Source organism: Physella acuta, unplaced genomic scaffold (genome assembly GCF_028476545.2).
Source record: "Physella acuta isolate Inbredline_101_S28 unplaced genomic scaffold, ASM2847654v3 ptg000572l, whole genome shotgun sequence".
NCBI lineage: Eukaryota > Metazoa > Mollusca > Gastropoda > Physidae > Physella > Physella acuta.
The window spans coordinates 483,700-504,423 of record NW_026732091.1 but is presented as its reverse complement, the minus strand read 5'-3'; the positions used below and the strand labels follow the sequence as shown (position 1 = coordinate 504,423).

The 20,724-nt window shown below is 33.4% G+C and overlaps 1 protein-coding gene across 1 annotated transcript; it reads left to right on the top strand.

Annotated features, from left to right (window-relative positions):
- Positions 1-7,448: 7,448 nt before the first annotated feature.
- LOC131946847 (ankyrin repeat domain-containing protein 50-like) lies at positions 7,449-19,880 on the top strand. The gene is made up of 5 exons (XM_059307819.1): positions 7,449-10,004; positions 14,827-15,010; positions 19,149-19,279; positions 19,395-19,460; positions 19,845-19,880. Exons 1-5 carry the CDS (start codon positions 7,449-7,451, stop codon positions 19,878-19,880), a joined length of 2,973 nt encoding a protein of 990 aa, XP_059163802.1.
- Positions 19,881-20,724: the final 844 nt, after the last annotated feature.

Below are 20,724 nucleotides of genomic sequence, written 5' to 3'. Positions count from 1 at the left end.
GAGTAATGCGATTATTTGTGTTATCTTTTATGTTAGGTATCTGATTTATAAAACGCTAACTAGCTTATAATTGTGATATATATAAATATGTTGCTTTATTTTGCGTTAATAGATGATGGTCATTTACAGGACAATAAACTACATAATTGAATCCGTGGCCATTTTCCGGCGATTAAATTATCTCTCCCTGTTATTAATTGTCATTGCCTATCAATAAACTAGTATCATAATCGCTCTCGCCGGAGAATAGGTATTTTCTAATAATTGCAAATTGAAAAACATTCGAAATCATAGAAGTAGACATGCATAACACATATTATTTGTGTGTGTGCGAGAGTGCATGCGAGCGTGTGTGCGTGTATATATGTGTGTGTGTTTATCAGCAATCTACCATAAGTATTGTTTGCTATACTCATCGTGTTACCATCATCAACATCCACTTAAAACACTCCTACATACTCTTAAATTTGAATTTAGTATGTGTGTACATCTCTTGCTATTAACTTTTTGTAAGATTAACTCGAGTCATGTTTAACGTGTTCTACACAAGGATAAATTCCTCTACGTTATATTGTGTTTGTTTTAAAACTAAATACATACATTTTCAAAAGTTGCATTTTGCTAGTATGTAGGCCCTACCTTTTATTTCAGTTCAAATTTCTAACATTGAATTAAATACGCCCTTTTCCATCAAGTACCTACTTACTTAACCCTCTTTAGTTCTTGAGTATTATAGTTCCTCAACAATAATTTCCCTTTTTGTCCGGTTCTCTGCTGTTGATTTTGTAACCCCCTAAGACATCCCTGCTTTTTTTATTCTTTAAGAAGACTCCGTTTTACTTCATGTACGAGTATTGTAATTGAACGTCGTGGCCGGCAATAGTGAACACGACTGGTAACTTGAAAGATTCAGGTTTGGATTTTGGCTTGAGTTCAAAGGTCTTACATGAGTCCACCAGCTCTAATTCGTACCTGGTTCACGTTAGGAAAAGAAAAGTTAAGTAGGCGTTTCTTCATATGCCTAACTCACAGAAACATTTTTACGACCAGAACGTATACGTTCTGGTTTCCTTTCAGCAGTTTATGTGACAAATCTGATTCCAATTTTTTTTAATTCAATGTTTACTCGAGAATCAATGACGTCATATTACTATGTGCACTCTCCGGCTTGATACTAGTTTCTACTATATGCTCCATGTGACGTCGTGTTTCGTTTTCGTTTTACTATGAAAGTTTTTATTTTGCTTGTGTTATCTCTATAGTGTTCTTTTCAGATAGATACATAGATACACAGATAGATAGATAGACAGACAGCGAAACTATTAGTATAGATTAGTATAGATGTTTTCTTGAATAAGATAGACAGGCTATGTCTTATTTGTATTGTTTCTTTTGCTTTTAACATATAAACCTTTGTGACGTCTAATTGATGTAACTAAATGTATTAAACTCTGTGTTCATAAGTTTTATTCTTAGTTTAATATTAATGTAGTGTTAGTACGAAGTAAATAGTTTGCTCAGGTCTGGTAAACTTATTTAAACCAACGGGGTTTCACTGAAAAGAGAAAATAAAAACCATTCACCATCTCTCTATCGGTAAACGACCGACCCATTAACCGTTTCCCTTACTTTTTTTGGTAGCATGAGAGAGATCCCTCACACTCTCTCTCGGTATCAATAATCCCTTACACAGGTACGAAAAGCCTACAAGCATACTTAAACTTCAACATTATATTAATTAGCGATCTTAAAGTGTGTAAACAAGACAGAACAATATGTGTTTTGTTTTCAGTTGTTAGTCCGTATTGTCAGGTAGTTACTTTATGCGTGTTATTTATCAATTATTAACTGATTACACGCATAAAGTTACAGAAGGACATGCTATCACATTAGCATACTGTTTGTGATCTTATTGAAAATAAGTAGAAATATTTATTTTTACTCAATTGAAACTACTTACAGGAACTCTACTGACGGTAAAAAAAAATATGATGAAATATATTATAAAATAGGAAAATATATCCTCGTACAATGTATAAGTATTCTGTCTAAGAAATTAAGATTACATACAGCCCTAAAAAAGTTAATATGTAGCAAATATACTATTGGTGATTTTTTTGGACTATTTATCGGCCATAACCAGCATAAGCTTTACTCTTTGTATACCGTCCCCAATAGGATGAAGCTACAAATTCTCCTTGCACAAATGTACTTAACAATGGGCCTGTTGTTGTAGGCCAGTCGTTTTATTTTCACATCCCGCTGAACACACACTCAAACCTGTATGTGTTATTTCCCTTTGTAATCGTTTCCTCCTGTATCTAAAAATGGAAATTGAAAACACAGCAATTAACGCCTCTCTCGCGTACGGATGTTGATACTTGAGTTCGACAGGTAGATAGTACTGTTTCACGTTTTATGTTCTTTTTTTAACACACTGGCTACGGATCTGAATTAAAATACGTTAACTAAGGTAGGCCTAATAAGTACATTTAATTACGTTTATCGTATATGTACAACTACAATTTTCCCTCCCCGCAAATATGGAAAGTAAACCAACATATTTTACTAAATGTATTAAAACATTATTTTATTACAAGATAAAGTATAAAGTCTACGTATGTTATACAAACACAAGGATTATGCTTTGTGTTGTAATGGTATTTGTCGTTTCGTATAGAAGTGTAGTATTTGGTGAGTTGTGTTTGGTGTGCTGTATTTGCTATATGGTATGTAGGCCCTATATATATATATATATATATATATATATATATATATATATATATATATATATATATATATATATATATATATATATATATATATATATATATATCCATGGTCTCGGTCGCAAACCGTCTAACTCCCAAAACGTAAATTTTACAGGAGAGACAAAAAACTGATTATTCCATTTTAGATCGCTCTTATACAATTTTTTTAATGATATGTGGGAAGAAACTTTCTATCGACTATACTGTATAGTTTTCAAATAAGTTTTGTTATTATTCACAAAATTATAGCAGGTTTTAAAAGATAGTCGGTTTTGACGGTCTAAAACTCTAGCTGCCAAACCGTCTATCTGTGACTTGGCCGTTTTGAACCGAGAATTTTGGTCTCAGCCGCGTTCGTTCGTTTTGTCCAATGAACGTGATTTTGTTATGTTTATGCTTTTAAGTTATAATTAACACTTCATAATATTTAGATTATAGTTTTGGGCTCATATTTTAATTATTTGAGTTTATTCTACTTTATGGGTCACTTTAATTTTATTAGAGATATTTTAGTATGGCTTTATCGCTTTCGACTGTTTATTCGTTATGGCTGGTTAGTATTTAGCACTAGACTTGTTAACTGTTGAAGGTTATACTTTATTTATTGCATATTTCTATTATCACAATTTATTTTACTAAATCTGGTCGGTGCTGGTTAGTAGAATGATAATAGTAAAAATATAAACCTTATTGTCAGATATATTATGAATGAGTCATAACAAATTAATCACATTAATAATGACTTAATGTTTACAAATTGTAACAACAAAAATGTTTATTTTTTAAAATTTATTCTTTAAATAAACGTCATGTGAAGAAACATTAAAATGGCAACATATTTTTTAAATCAGGCAAAAAATCATAAAAATGTATATTTATGACACGCTTTTAGGTACTCATATATGAAAGTTTTTATATTTTTTTCTGTTCCTGCACAACTTGTCAGGGGCTACAGATGAGATCATAATCTTACGACCCTAGCTTAGCAATTGCCAGCTATGTGCTAATTCACTTTGAAGTAGATAGTAGCATCATGGTTGTACTGCAGTGCACGAATATTTGTCGCATTGAATTCTTGATAGGTCTGACTGGTCTTTTTTATAGAGGCTGGTCTCTTGTATGGTAAGACTGGTCTTTTGAGAAAGCTGGTGTCTTGTATGGTGCCTATTGTCTGTTATATAAGGCTGGTCTATTGTATGTTAGGACTGTATGTTAGGACTGGTCTGTTGAGAATGGCTGGTGTCTTGTATGGTAAGAATGGTCTGTTGAGAGTGGCTGGTCTGTTGAGAGATGCTGGTGTCTTGTAAGGTAAGACTGGTCTGTTAAGATAGGCTGGTATGTTGAGAGAGGCTGATATGTTGAGAGGCTGGTCTGTTGAAATAGGCTGATCTGTCGAATGAGGCTGGTATGTCGAGAAAGGCTGGTCTGTTGAGAGAGGCTGGTCTGTTGAGAGAGGCTGGTCTGTTGAGAGAGGCTGGTATTTCAAAAGAGGCTGGTCTGTTGAGAGAGGCTGATCTATGAAGAGAGGCTGGTCTGTTGAGAGGATCTGGTGTGTTGAGAGAGGCTTGTCTGTAGAAAAATTAATCATAAAAGCATTCACTAAAGACAACTAACCATGTCGTTGAACATGTACTTCAAACATTTTGTAACCTACCATAAAAAACATCTTAACACGTAGATAAACTCTCAATCTAAAGCTAGTAGTGAACTAAAATGATTAAATTTATTGCACAATCATGGGGAAATATTATTTGAATAATATTGTTTTGATTGATATTTAGATTCTAGAATGAAGATCTAGTTTCAAAGCATTGTGTTAGCGGCTAACAGGGGTCTCCAAACTTTTCAGCCCGAGGGCCGCATAAACTATTGATCAGTTAGGGGGCCATATTTTCTTCCAGGCATCTCTTCGGGATGATGGAGCACCCCCCCCCCCCCGCCGAAATATAATTTATATAGAAATATATACACATTTCTAATGCCCTCCCCCCTTCGGAGAAAAAAAAGTCTGAAATAAACACTGTCTGGGACCTAAAACACACTTGAGATCAAAGTTTCTTTTCAAATTGTTCTTCACGTATTTAATTCTTGAAAATTGGTGTTCACCCATGCATGTTGTTCCAAAATTTGAAAGGTACTTTGATGCAAAAGTTTTAATATTAGGAAAGTCTTCCTTGGGCAAAACATATTAAAACACACCTGCCCTTCTTTTAACTTGTCTCTAATGAGGTCATTTGATTCTGCAGTTCATTGTCTCGCCTCTGCTGCATTTGAATCGAAGTCAGAAAAACCACTACTGAAACTGCAGCTCGAGGTCTTTGATTATCTCGCTTGCAAATGACCCGGGGGACTTCAGCCATGAAGACTTTGCACTGCTGAAAGTGAGTCAAGCTGTTGGCCTGTACATGTTCCAAAAACATGACTAGTTTGAATCTGAAGGCCTGGAGGTGGGTGTATAGATCAGAAACTAGATTTCCCTCTTGTAGTTTTAGGTTCAGAAAATTAAAATTATTAGTTATGTCTGCAGCAGGGGCCAACTTCTATACCCACTCTTCATCAGACATTAAAGCCTGTGGTCTGCTTTTACTTTCCACGAAGTAACCTATTTCCTTTCTTAACTCCCAACTTTCTCGCAACTTAGCCATTTTTCTGCTGTGTAATAAGGTAAATCTTTCGATTATGTGTTTGTTTCTTTTGTAATGTCTCTGAACTATCTATGGTTGAGCCCCTGTGACCTTATTAAATTCACCATCTTTATATATATATTTATTATATATATATATATATATATATATATATATATATATATATATATATATATATATATATATATATACTTATTTAAACTGTGACTCTTTTTTTCTTGTTACTTTCTCGTATATACGAAGTATAGAGAAAGTCTTGTAATCGTGCAAAAAAAAACAAAATCGAGATTTTTACAAATCTCGACGTTTTACATCTCACTGATACGGAAAAACATAATTTTGCAATCTTGTCCGTATGTCTGTGTGTCTGTCTGTGTGTCTGTCTGTCTGTCTGTGTGTGTGTAAACACGATAACTTGAGTACCGTTACAGCTAGGTTGATGAAATTTCATATATAAGTATTTTATCAAAATCGTAGATCCGTATCAACTTTTGAGCGATTTCCGATAAGCGGAAGTGGTACTTTTCCTACTTTGAAATTTTCAAAAGCCTATAACTTGAGTACTATTTCAGATAGATAAACGAAATTTCACATGTAAGTAAAAAATCTAATTCTCTACCTTCTGTTAAATTTTGAGTCATTTCCGTTGACCGGAAGTAGTAATTTACGAGACTTCCGATTTCTCAAAAATCTAATGTAAGTTTTAAAGTACTAATAATATTGCGCACTATTATGCACTTTTTACTTTCTCGTATATACGAAGTATAGAGAAAGTCTTGTAATCGTGCAAAACAAAATCGACATTTTTACAAATCTCGACGTTTTACAACTCACTGATACGGAAAAACATAATTTTGCAATCTTGTCCGTATGTATGTGTGTCTGTGTGTCTATGTGTGTGTGTGTGTGTGTGTGTAAACACAATAACTTGAGTACCGTTGCAGCTAGGTTGATGAAATTTCATATATAAGTATTTTATCAAAATCGTAGATCCGTATCAACTTTTGAGCGATTTCCGATAAACGGAAGTGGTACTTTTTCTACTTTGAATTTTTCAAAAGCCTATAACGTGAGTACTATTTCAGATAGAAAAATGAAATTTCACATGTAAGTAAAAAAAACTAATTCTCTTCGTTCTGTCAAATTTAGCGTAATTTCCGTTGACGGGAAGTACTAATTTACGCTATTTTCGATTTCTCAAAAACGCATCTAAATTTATAAAGTACTAATAATATTGCGCACCATTATGAACATCTTTATTCGCCGTTCGCTTGGTGTGCAATACTTTTTTCTATGAGATTCTATTTTATTTTAAAAAGTTTAAGTATTTAAAATGGATTAAAAATCATAACTATATCCCGAGTTCCCATCCCCTGTTGTTTTATATAAGAATATTCGAGAAAGTTTAGGGGAGATCACTCCCAGTTTATTTATAAATCAGATTTAGTTAAAACTTAAAAGGGAATCCGAAGTAAACTTGCGCCCAAACTACAAAAAAGGTGCAAATTTTGTTGCGCACAGATAATACTCGAATGCTAAAATGTTAATAGAACGCATGAAGAAAAGGTCGACTCATTGTTGTCCTTATAGAGGAGCCCCCCTCCTCTATGATCGCAACTTTATATCTTAAAAGAATATGGGGTAGCGTTTCCAGTCGTTCAGTTGTTCCAGATTAATTTATAAAGAATCTTATTTTAAAATTATTATCAAGAAACAGCGTTAACAAGATATGAAACGGCCCCGGTCATAAACCCCCTGAATATAAACACTCTAACATGAGGGTATTTGTCCAGGGGGATTTTGTTGGTAGGTTGTTTTTAGGGGGGGTGGGGTTACGTCTAGGGGGTTCTTGTCCGCCACCTGAAACATTATGTAGTAAATTTCATTAAATGTTAGCTGATTGTTCCAGAATTCTGAGCTACAGAATATCTTTTACAGAGAAAACGTTCCTGAAATGCTGTACAAAATCAATAAAACAAATTGGCAGTTGTAGTGACGTTCAAGTAAATAATATATCATCTGTGCTCACACGATGGCGTCTATACCAATTTTACAAAATACAAACTTTGTAAACGAAGATGGACATAATGCATTACTGCTTGCATCTGAAAACGACAATGCCGTAGAAACTCTAATTAAAGGTGGAGCACACGTACGTCATATAATCAAAATAAATGGTTTCAGTAAATTAATAATCGCTTCGCAAAATGGACACGATAAGATTCTGATCACAGGTGAATCGGACGTTCTTTATGCGGATGTAAATTGGCTGAATGCTTTAACGTACGAGGCAGTAAATGGACACGACAAGGTCGAAGATATTCTAATTAAAGGCGGAGGAGACATATATGTAGGGGTAAATGGAATGAATGCTTTAAAGCTTGCAGCAGTACATGGACACGACAAGGTTGTAGATGTTTTGATTAATGGTGGGGCAGACGTCAATCACCTAAATGTAATGAGTGCATTAATGATTGCATCTCAAAATGGGAAAGACAATGTCGTAGATGTTTTAATAAAACGTGAAGCAGACGTACTTATTGTCACTGAGAATGGTTGGAGTGCATTAATGTTTGCATCTGATAATGGACTCGAGAATGTCATTGTTATTCTAATTAAAGGTGCAGCAAAGATAGACCATGTTAACGACAAAGGACAAAGTGCGTTAGTGTTAGCATCTCTAAGAGGACACGACAAGGTGGTCGATACTCTTAAACAAAATGAAGCAGACATAAATGATGCCCGTCATGATGGATGGAATGGACATTACAAGGTCGTGGACATTTTATTAAATGGTGGTGCAGACGTATTTCATGTAAACATAAATCGTCAGAGTGCATTAATGTTTGCATCATGTAATGGATACAAAAATGCCGTAGAACTTCTAAATAAATACAGAGCTGACATAACCCATGTTATAGAAAATGGATCGAATGCATCAATTGTTGCATCTCACAACGGCTACGACAAGATCGTGGTTATGCTAATTAAATCTGGAGCAGAAAAGATGCATGGCATTGAAGTTCGAATGAATGTGTTAATGTTGTCATTGCGATATAGACATCACGATGTTGTAGATTTTCTAATTGAATATGCTGCAGACGTACAGTATGTAAACACACATTTGAATGAGTCTTTAATTTTTGCATCTGAAAACGGACACGATAAGGTCGTAGATACTCTAATCAAACGCTCAGTAGGCATAATCAATGAAGATAGATGGGGGGATTCATTAATGATTGCATCTCAAAAAGGACACGATAAGGTCGTAGATATTCTAATTAAATGCGGAGCAAGTGTTCAATATAAAAACGAAGACGGATGGGATGCATTAATGGTGGCATCTCTATATGGCTATGACAAGATCGTAGATATTTTAATTACAGGGGGAGCAGAAGTATGCAATGTAAACAATGATAAATTTAGTGCATTAATGATTGCGTCTCAAAATGGACACGACAAGGTCGTAGATATTCTGATACAAAATGGAGCAAATATAAATATTTTTAATGAAGATGGTTATGATGCATTAATGATTGCATCTCAAAATGGATACGATAAGGTCGTACATATTTTATTGCAATGTGGAGGAAATATAAACTATGACAATAAAGACGGATGGAATGCATTAATGATAGCAGCTAAAAATGGACACGACAATGTCGTAGACCTTCTTATTGAAAGTGGAGCAGACATACACCATGCTCAAGGATATGGATGGCATGCATTAATGATTGCATCTAAATATGGACATGTAAATGTTGTAAATCTTTTAATTAAAGGTGGAGCTGGTATAAATAATGTGAAAGAAGATGGATGGGATGCATTAATGATTGCATCTACACTTGGACACGTCAAGATTGTAGAAAGTCTTATCAATAGTGGAGCAGATACAGGCTATGTCACAAAAGGTGGATGGAATGCATTATTGATTGCAAGTCTCAAGGGACACGATAAAGTCGTAGAAAGTCTTATTAAATGTGGAGCAGACATACACTATGTGGATCAATATGGATTTAATGCATTAATTGTGGCCTGTGATAAAGGACACGACAAAGTCGTAAATATTCTAATTAAAAGCGGAGCAGACGTTAACTACATGAAAAAAAATAAGATTAACGCGTTATTTATTGCAGCTGAAAAAGGACATGAGAAAGTCGTAGATATTCTAATACATGGTGGAGTAGATATCTTTTATGTAAACGATGAAGGGAAGAATGCATTAATGATGGCATCTGTATATGGACAAGACAAAGTCGTAGATATTCTAAGTAAATGTGGAACTGACATACATTATTTGGACAAACTTGGATGGAATGCGCTTATGCTTGCCATTAACAATGGGCACAACAAAATCGTTGATATTCTAATTAAAGGAGGTGCAGACGTAAACCACAGAAACAAAAATAATCTGGACGCGTTATTGATTGCAGATGAAAAAGGAAACGATACAATCGTAGACATTCTAATACAGAGTGGAGCTGACTTTCACAATGTCAATATAATTGGTTTGGATGCGTTAATGAGTGCATGTCAAAAGGGAAACGAGAAAACGTTAAATGTTCTTCTAAACAAGTTAGCAAACGATGTATGTATGGAAAGACACAACCGATTATTTCTCTCCACTGTGTATCTAATTGATGCATGTTTCCTTGCATTTGAAAATGAACATAAGCGTGTCATTGATATATTTTCTTCATTCAACTTTAAAATAATCGATGATGCGACGTCAACATTAATGTTCCAACATATCAATTTATTACTTAAAATAGGCAAGTATTTTATAGTATATGAATAAGTATATGTATATAATGAAATGTACTTACATATAGATTTATGTGTAACTATTTTAATAATATATGTTATTTAAAATAAGTGGTGGTGTTTGTTTTGACGCCATTTTTTGGGACGGAGTAGTCTAGCGGTAGAGAGCTGGACTGCTAACCCGTAAGTCTCGAGTTCGAATCCGGGTTCAAGTCAGTAGACCGTCCCTGAGTCCACCCAACTCTGATGGGTACCTAACTCACGTTAGGGAAAGTAAAGGCGGCTGGGCATAGTGCTGACCACACTATCTCTTCATATGCCGAGGTCAGAGAAACAAGTAAACTCTACTTCACTTGCCCCATAGACCGTCATGTTTGAAAGGGCAACTTTTAGGCAGTTTTGTCACACACTGACTGGAAATGTATACCCATCTCAACGATTACTTTTAACTTGTATAAAATTAACTGTCCCCTGTAACAAAGGCGTTGAACATGTGAAGTTTAGAATTGTTTGAGGAAAACCAACATCTTGAACAAGGCCATTTTATTATATTTTAAAAAGGCTTTACTTATAAAAACTGAATAGGCTGAAATTAATGTAATATCCCAGAAAATTAATGTGTGGATGTGTATAGATAGTTTAAAATAGAAAAATAAAATATTTTTCAAGTTGAATTAACTAATATTAAAGTTAACACATTGGATAACGATTGAATGTTTTAATACATTTTTCAAACAATATCCAGCCTTGAATCAATTTGGACTCTATGATCAAACACTACAGTTGAAAGTAGACGACATATTTGGAACAAACAGATATGGTCTTCAGAATTTAAGGAAGTAAGTAATTTTTCTATACTGCGGAATTTCTTTTTTTTACACAGAGTATATTTACCTATTACTAGTAAATAGTATCATTATGTATGTATTGGTTGACATTTTAGAGTACAAAATCAACCTCTATGATCATAGTCATCAGCATTCGTATTTATGTGGTTTATCTTTTTTTTCATGATACTGATATTAATCAAAGGTAGATTACATTTTTATAACACCCTTTTTATCACAAATATATTTTAATGACGCTTTTAATCCTATGTGATAATGTATGTGATCTGTGTGTTTGAGAAAAACACTCATGAGAAAACTAACTTACAAAAAATTAACAACAAATAGGTCATGAGAGTATTCCTAATTGAGAGTTTGAAATTTACTGCCTAAGTTTTGAACTTGAATAAATGTGTATATTTATATTAAATTTGAGCATTTACTTGTATTCTTATAAGTAGTGTTATGGTGCGAAGAATCATAATTCAGATTTTTATCAAATCTCGACGTTTAACATAAAGCGGTACTTACTCAACTGCTAGTTTCTGAAAAGCCAATAACTTGAGTACCGTTTAAGATGGACTAAATTTCACATATAAGTATTACATTGTATCCGCATGTTTCTTTCAAATTGTGAACGATTTTCACAAAACAAAAGTGGTACTTTGCCCTATCTCCGTGTAAAAAACGATATCTTGGTTACTATTTCAGTTAGTAAAAGATTTTTTCCTGAATGACTTTAAATTTTAGATTGACCACTTATAACCGGAAGTGGTATATTAAACATGTCCATCGGTGTTTACTGCACATGTTTTGAATGAATCCAAGCTTTAACCATTGTCTGCTCTCAAGTTTAGTAATCAACAGATGAGTGATTGGCTGTGGATGGTAGGGTTAGTGAGTTTGTGCTATTTGGTATAGTGGGATGTGTTATGTTGTAAGATAGTATGTGGAACAAATTGTGTGAGGTTTGTTTTGCGTTGTGTCGTGTCGTGCGGTATGGGGTGCGTTTTTATGTATTACCTCATATGTAATCCTTTAACCTTAACTCTTTTTAACATCTCATTTTGTAAAATTAATATTTATTTCACCTAAATTTAGATTATGTATAAGGACATTCTTTTTTATGCTGCAAAAATAAATTGCTCAGTTTTATACCTCGGCACATAACTGTAAACTGCTTAAGTTTGGAACTATTTATTTAATAAAAGAAAAAAATAATAATAAACTTGGGAACTTAACCAGAAAGACAATCATACCGTAATTGATCGGCGATTTAAATTCATGGCTGGTCAGTTGAATACAAATAAAAGTATTTTGATATATATGTATTTGTTATTATGTTGCTTTCACAATACTTATCACAAAACCGTCGGTGTCTTTCATTTTGCTAAAACATTCTTTTCTTTTATAGTTATCTAAAGTAAGTATTTTTATAAACAAAAGTATCTTAAACAGTAAGAAATAAAATAAACTAAGATCACATTGACATATTTCATATTTCCAGAACTTAATATCGACCTAAGATTTTTTTGCGTGTTTTGCACATATTACGTTGCAGGCATATTTGGTGCTGTACAATTCTGTTTAAAATACTTTGTTATATAACCGAAATCACAACTTTTTTTTATTCGTACATTTCAAACGTGTTAGTAATTTCAACAACCATTACAATTTATTTTCTTTATACATTGAAAATGAATAGTATATCAAATTATGCGCTTACTATTTTAAACAGTAAAACATATACAGTTATGTCTCTTTCAAAGTTTAACTAAAAGGGTATAAATAATATATATTTTATTTCACATTACAGGTCAATTAAATGTTACCTAAAAAGTGTGGTTTATGTTCAGAATAAACAGGTAGGACACATCTTTTTATCTCTTTATTTATGTGTCATGTGTGTATTACTAAATCAATGTCCAATTTTCATTATTACAACATCTAAACTAACGCCAAAGCTTTAATATCCTTGGTAAACCTTCTGTATAGCAAATTGTATTTAAAGATGGTCGTCAACAGAAAACTTGTATTTGAATGTAAAAAAAATTATATTTAAATGTGCAAGCAAATTTTTCATAATACAAAGTATATGCTCAATACTAGATGAATATAAAGCAATGATTAATATTAGCATTTAAAATATAATTAAAATGCAAGGCGACTACCGCCATGAGGTTTGAATCTAGCTGCCGTATATTATTGTGAAAGTCTACATCGTGTTTCAGTTATTGCTGCTTAACCACACACACAACGAAAAGCTTTTGCACAAAACATATCGCTGACCCGAAACACTATGATAATTACAGTTTATTTGAAGGCGGCTTGAAAGTTGAATGATATCAAAAAGATTTTGTAATACTCCATTTAGGCTACTAAAACTGTATCCAGATTTTACTTTAGTAAAAATGATGGTAATATTTAATTGAAAACTATCCTGGTGACCTGAATTAGTCTTACTACTTAATTAGAGTGTACCTGACTTTAGATTGTGCTCATCATAAATTTAAAAAAAAAACCAAGTGAATAAGCGCTTTGAATAAAAGAAATTTTTATAATAATTCGGTACGTTTTGGTTAGAGACTGGAGACATAGCATAAATAATGAAATTAATTCACTTTTTATTGAAAAATTCGGTCACGTCTTTTAAATCAGCCAACCTTGCTGATATTATCTTTTCTAAAATGAAGTTTGCAACATGGATAAAGAAAACCAAGATTTAACGCACTCATGTAAACTCGTATAGCGACTATTAACAAGCGATTTATCTTTCATTTCGATGAGTTTAATTTAATACAACAGCTAATGTAGTTGCGGGCATTTCTATTTATGTCTTCAAATGTGAGGTTTGTCTTTAACATGGATATGCTCTATTCGCATAAACAGACATTTATTTAAGTTAAACAACGGTCAGGTTCGTCTCCTATAAGGATTAATATTTCCTGTCTAAACGAATGTGCGATTGCCCTTTTGTAATTGGTTCTGTAAAATGTTTCCCTTATAAAGGGATATCCAATAAGCGGAATCGACTGCAATATCATGTATTTTTAGGTAAACTTAAATGCATGTAATAAGCTGATAAAGCCTGCACTGATACGTTATTTGCATTGGTTAATACAAAATGTGATTTTGTCCCTACGTGAAGGTTAATACGTTTTACGTAAGTTAAAATTTCCTATATTTTAGAATATAAGAATATTTTAACCTTTAATCTCATTTTAAAAAGTCTTAAAGGACGAGATATAATTGTTAGCCTTTAAATTTTGAAAACAAATTTGAACCATTCTAAATACACATTATACAATACTAATTATATTTATTGTAAAAATAATTAATTAAACTTTTTAATATCAAATGCAGTAATTATCTTTTGCTATTCAATGTTTATGATGGAAAATATAACTTAATTGGTAAGGCACTCGTCAAAAAGGTTAATGTCCATATCACTTCCATAATACCAGTGATTTTCTGTAAAATATGTTCTACCTTTTGAAGTAAATGTGCAGTTAACATTCCCATTAATTAGTTGATTTGTCTGTAACAACCTAATACTTTTCAAAATATATAATGACTATAAGTGATGAAAATTTTTAAATGTTAGACCTCCTGCGATATTAGCTAACTATAGTAAAACAATACATGTAAAGTTAAGCTTACCTAACCAGTTATGTTAGTTTTATTTTGAAGATAATCTTTCTACTAGTATTCAAATTGTTTAAACTAAAAACCTACATTAAATGTATTTTCATATTCTACGAATACTTATTTCATCAGTTTGTTTAGTTTTATATTCTTTTTTTCTAAATTTACATTTAGACATTAAGCTGCAAAGAGTTGTTGGACTTTGTTTCTGAAGTCATGTCTGAGTTTTCAAACATGAGAGACTTTGACGCTTTACATTTCTTCATGTACCAGAGATGTTTGTGGAGAATTTTCTCTACTATAAATGAGGAAGATCGACATACGTTTTCCTCTTCACTTTTACAACTCAACTATGCTGGTAATTTACATTTACAACTTATATTTTAAGTTAAGAGACATGTTAGAGTTATACGTTATTAATTGTTTACGTTTTCTTGTTGTAGTTTATAGTTAAACTTACTGCTGAAACTTTGAAAGCCGAATCTAATTGGCTGTCACAGCAACATTATGTACGTTTCGAGCATAATGCTACTTGTATGTTGAGTCACTGTTGTTACTGTTACATTGAGTTTCTGACTAGATTGCTACTCGTACATTAAGACTATGTTGCTACTAGTATGTTGAGTAACTGACTTTGTTGTTACTGTTACGTTGAGTCTCTGACTAGATTGCCACTCGTATGTTGAGTCACTGACTGTGTTGCCACTCGTATGTTGAGTCACTGACTGTGTTGCCACTCGTATGTTGAGTCACTGACTGTGTTGCCACTCGTATGTTGAGTCACTGACTGTGTTGCTACTCGTATGTTGAGTCACTGACTGTGTTGCCACTCGTATGTTGAGTCACTGACTGTGTTGCTACTCGTATGTTGAGTCACTGACTGTGTTGCCACTCGTATGTTGAGTCACTGACTGTGTTGCCACTCGTATGTTGAGTCACTGACTGTGTTGCTACTCGTATGTTGAGTCACTGACTGTGTTGCCACTCGTATGTTGAGTCACTGACTGTGTTGCCACTCGTATGTTGAGTCACTGACTGTGTTGCCACTCGTATGTTGAGTCACTGACTGTGTTGCCACTCGTATGTTGAGTCACTGACTGTGTTGCTACTCGTATGTTGAGTCACTGACTGTGTTGCCACTCGTATGTTGAGTCACTGACTGTGTTGCTACTCGTATGTTGAGTCACTGACTGTGTTGCCACTCGTATGTTGAGTCACTGACTGTGTTGCCACTCGTATGTTGAGTCACTGACTGTGTTGCTACTCGTATGTTGAGTCACTGACTGTGTTGCCACTCGTATGTTGAGTCACTGACTGTGTTGCCACTCGTATGTTGAGTCACTGACTGTGTTGCCACTCGTATGTTAAGTCACTGACTGTGTTGCTATCTCTGGTTTAGTTGATACCCTTTGAGGACACCGGTGTAAAGAAGATGTTATCAAAAGTATCTGAACCGACCGCTTAATTTTTTTTTATAGACAGGACAATCACCTTGCATTGTTTAGCGGTCAGATAATTGTTCTGTCGTTAGAAATATAGCGATTCTTAAACTAGCCGGTAATTATTCACTTGCACTATTCATCTACCTATCCCATAAATCATTGGTCAAATCATTTTAAAGTAATAAAATATATCCATTACTGTGGCCACGATTTTACTTGTAGAAATTTGCGTCTAAAGAAGTAAAATACTAAAATACGTTTTTGTAATATATACTCTTTCATTTAGTTTTCTCTTGAATGGCGCTGGCTACTAATTGCTATTACATGCAACAGAAATGTTACATTTACGATGTTATATTTTGTTCGCATAGTTGTTATTTTTGCTTGTTGCCTCCATGTGTGCACTTAATTTCCCAATTAAAAATCTTGTTTATTGGCGCTAACATACATCTAGTCCTAGTTTAATTAAGATCATGTAGGTCGCCTGTACAAAATAATAAACCATATTCTAAAACGAAATTATGTGATAGTAAATAACTTTCGTTTCGAGGATTACACAGAACGACTGAAGCTTGCAAGTAAAATTAATGAGGGAGTGATCTCCCCTAAATTTTCAGGTATTTTACACTTTTACTTCGTCGTGTACGAAGTATACGTTTTACACAACCCGGAGTCTGTCTATATTATAACTTGAGTACCTTTTCAGTTATGTTGACAAAATTTCATATATAGGTACTATATAAAATGTGTCGTTTGTGCCTACTTTTGGGCGATTTCAGGTAAACGGAAATGGTACTTAAAATCAGCTTTCGATTTTTGAAAAGCTTATATCGTCAGTACCGTTTGTAAAAGATAGACGAAATTTCAGATGTGGGTAATGGATTCTATTCCAACGTAAAATCTAAAAATAACTTGAGTTACGTTTTAGTTACGTTGTCGAAATTTTAATCCCAGGAATAAGATCAATTTCAGGTGAGCGAAAGTATTACTTTACGCTATGTCCGATTTCTAAAAAAAATAGAATAGGCCTACTTTAAACGGACCGAATTCTTTAAATCTTTTCACGTAAGGCACTACGACGAAATCGCACCGTGACATAACATTTGACTTAATTAGATGTTTGATATATTTAATTTTTTTTTTAATAAAAATAGTTTCTTTCGTTATGCAAAACATTGTTACGTTCATATAGTGCGCAGTTACTTTATCTTCTCAATTCTGTCTTACGTCGATTCAGTGCGCAATTCTTTTTCAGCTCTCTATTTAAAATAAAGCGGGAGTGATCTACCCTAATTTTCTAGATAACACTACGGGTGATGACAACTCGGGATATAGTTGTGACTTTTAATCCATTTTTAAATACTCTAGCTTTTCAAAATAGAATTCAATCTTGTGGAAAAAATAATTGCCTACCAAATGAACTCAAAAAATAATATAATAGTGCTGATCAGAAGTACTTTGTAAATTCATGTGCATTTTTTGAGAAATCATAAATAGCGTATAGTACTATTTCTGGTCACCGGAAATTACTCAACATTTGACAGAAAACAACAGAGAATTAAATATTTCACGTACATGTGAAATTCCAACTATGTATAGGAAACAGTAATCAAGTCTTCTGAAAAACGGCAATTCTAATTAATTCTACATACGGTAACCATAAAGTCGATACGAAATGAAAAGTTGAATGTAATAATTATATATAGAAATTCATCGACCTAGCTCTAACGGTATTCAATGTACCTCGTTCACAAACACGCACACTCACACACACCACGCATACATATATTTATATGTACATATATATATATATATATATATATATATATATATATATATATATATATATATATATATATATATACATATATATATAAATATATATTTATATATATATATATATATATATATATATATATATATATATATATATATACTCATTTGTATATATATATATATATATATATATATATATATATATATATATATATATACTCATTTGTCTCGCTGTATGCTATGTATTACATTGTACTTTGATGTTAAGATCATTGTGTTCTCATTGATAGATTTGCTACGCAATATACTATTTGGATAATAGAAGAGATATGTATCAAACAAAATATCCGTACTTTTGAAATTCTCATGAAATAAACAGTTATTTCTAGAAATTAGGTATTAAATAGCATAAATCGGAAACCTACGCCAACTCACAGAGTATGTCACCATGAGCGACACTACGAACCAAACTCCATACATCCCCGATCTACGTCGCCACACACGAATAATGCCTACACTTTAAAATGAAAGATAACATCGCACGCATCACACCGAAAAATCACTCTACGCTACTGAGACAGTTAAACTAACATTCCTCAACCCACAAACGTCACACGCTCAAACACAGAGTAGACCAAACCCCACACCAACACGCTGAAAACTTTAAAATGTGCCTGTATATTTATACGTACATTTTACAGCTTGATGCAAATCTGTTTAAAAAACCGTAACATGGTTGCAATGCGATTGCCAGTGCGAAAATTAATTCAACCCCCCCAGAAAACTTCTCGGGAGTATTCATCAACTCCCTAAAGTTTTATGGCACTCAGATAAACGGTGTCGAACCACATTCGACTCTCATTTTTCAATATACCGTATATTGTGAAAAATCGCACCCTGCCGGGGCGCCGCCCTTGCAAGAATAAAAGAAAAGATTTTTGTTACAGAAACCTCACCTGGAGTATTCTAATCAACTTCACAACTTTTGATGGCGATCGAATAAACGTTGTGAAGCCGCAATCGACTTTTATTTTTATGTACCGTATATATAGAAAAAAAATCGCACCCACCCGGGGCATCAGACCTGCGAATTTGAAATTATTTTTTTTCCGCAGACCCCCCCCCCCCCCCCCCCACCCCCCCGAGTATTCCCAACAACTTCCCAAAGTTTCATGTTGATCGGATAAACGGTGTAGTTTTAATTCAAGGTTTAAATTATCGAAACTAAGAGACAAATTATAAAGAAATTAAGCAATTTTTAAAACTTCATCGTTACAGATATAACGTTGAGATGCTTAAAAGATGAAAATCTTCTTGATACAACAGCACCAGGTTTTTCCTTATCTTTAATTCGTGATATGCTGAGTCTTTTGATAAATGGTAGTCATCAAAGTACTGAGTTTGCTTTGGTAATTATTACACGTTCATCTTTCTTATTGGTATTTAAAAAATATTTAGAGCTACACAGCTTAAAAAATTACATTATGTATCTATTTCTTTATTTTATTCAACTTGTACCTGTAGCGTTTGGCCGAGAAGGATGTTGTAAAATTGTTTACAGATTTCCTCATCTCTCACAATAACTTACAGGTAAAATGTTTTTAGTTTTCTCTTTTAATTGAAGTGATATCATTTGGTATTATTACACACTTATTGATTAAAAAAAAATATTTGTGTATTGTTATATCATGAACGTTTTCGTTAGCCTTATTAACATTCCTACAACTTCCACACATCCACATGTGAACCATATTTGAAACACATCTGCAACCCTCGCTTCAAAGTTGGATTCCAATTATGCCAAGTTTTCCGTGAATAGGAATTCGTTGTGACAAATTGTATTTGAAAGGTATTAGCCTGTCACTTAGTTGAACTTTGCGATTACGGCCGGTGTCCTGATTATGCCTAACATTATTCTAAACTCTTCGTATAATTCTCTGACAACAATGTAATCTGCTAATCGGCTTCTTTCAGCACTGGACTAAATCAGGATCTGCTGACTTGATGTAATACTAAGTCAAAATCTCTATAAACTACTAGCTCTGATGACAAAAAATAAAATAAATGTCAATATTTAAATTACAGAACTCCCAATCTCAATGTATCATTAGTCAAGTTGTTCCCATTTTACATAACATTGCCAGAAGGAAGGGAGCAAAGAAATTTTTCTCAGTAAACAACACATACGATGTAAGTAAATGGTACAACACGCTAATGTTATTTAATTGTATAACTTTAAGTAAATTGCATTTTGTTTTTAATGTATATTGTTCATAAAATGCCATGCAATTGAACACACTCTAAAGTACTCAGTATACAGTATAGTAGCAAAAGTTTTACTGTATTATCAAACATCTGCAGCTTCAAAACATATGGTTAAGTATATAAGCAATAGCTTGAAAACTTTAGTAAAAATGTTCTATACATATAAAAATGAAAGATAATTTGTATGTGTTTGTGAGTGTAGCATTGTCGTGTATGAATTTGCACGTTTTTCATCACACTGCCATGAAAATTTAAGAAGTTGATTAGTCTATTTTGGGCTGTTTTCTGCAAAAATCACATTTAATGTTGAAGGGGTTTTGTCACGGCATGATGCGAATTGGCGCTGAGAGTTCCACTACGGCAATTTTCAGACATGGAATCCAGTGACTGTTTAACCTGTGGTCGTGTGCTCCGACCTATCCCATGAGCAAAAGACGTCTATTTTTGTTTTTAATAACGCCATACACAATGGCTACTGTGGGCTACTATAATCGTTGACTAAATAGAGCAGGAGCGTCTGCTGGAGTCCCGTCTGTAATGACCTTGACCACTCCGGCCGTTATCATGAAGATATGACAACTACGTTATT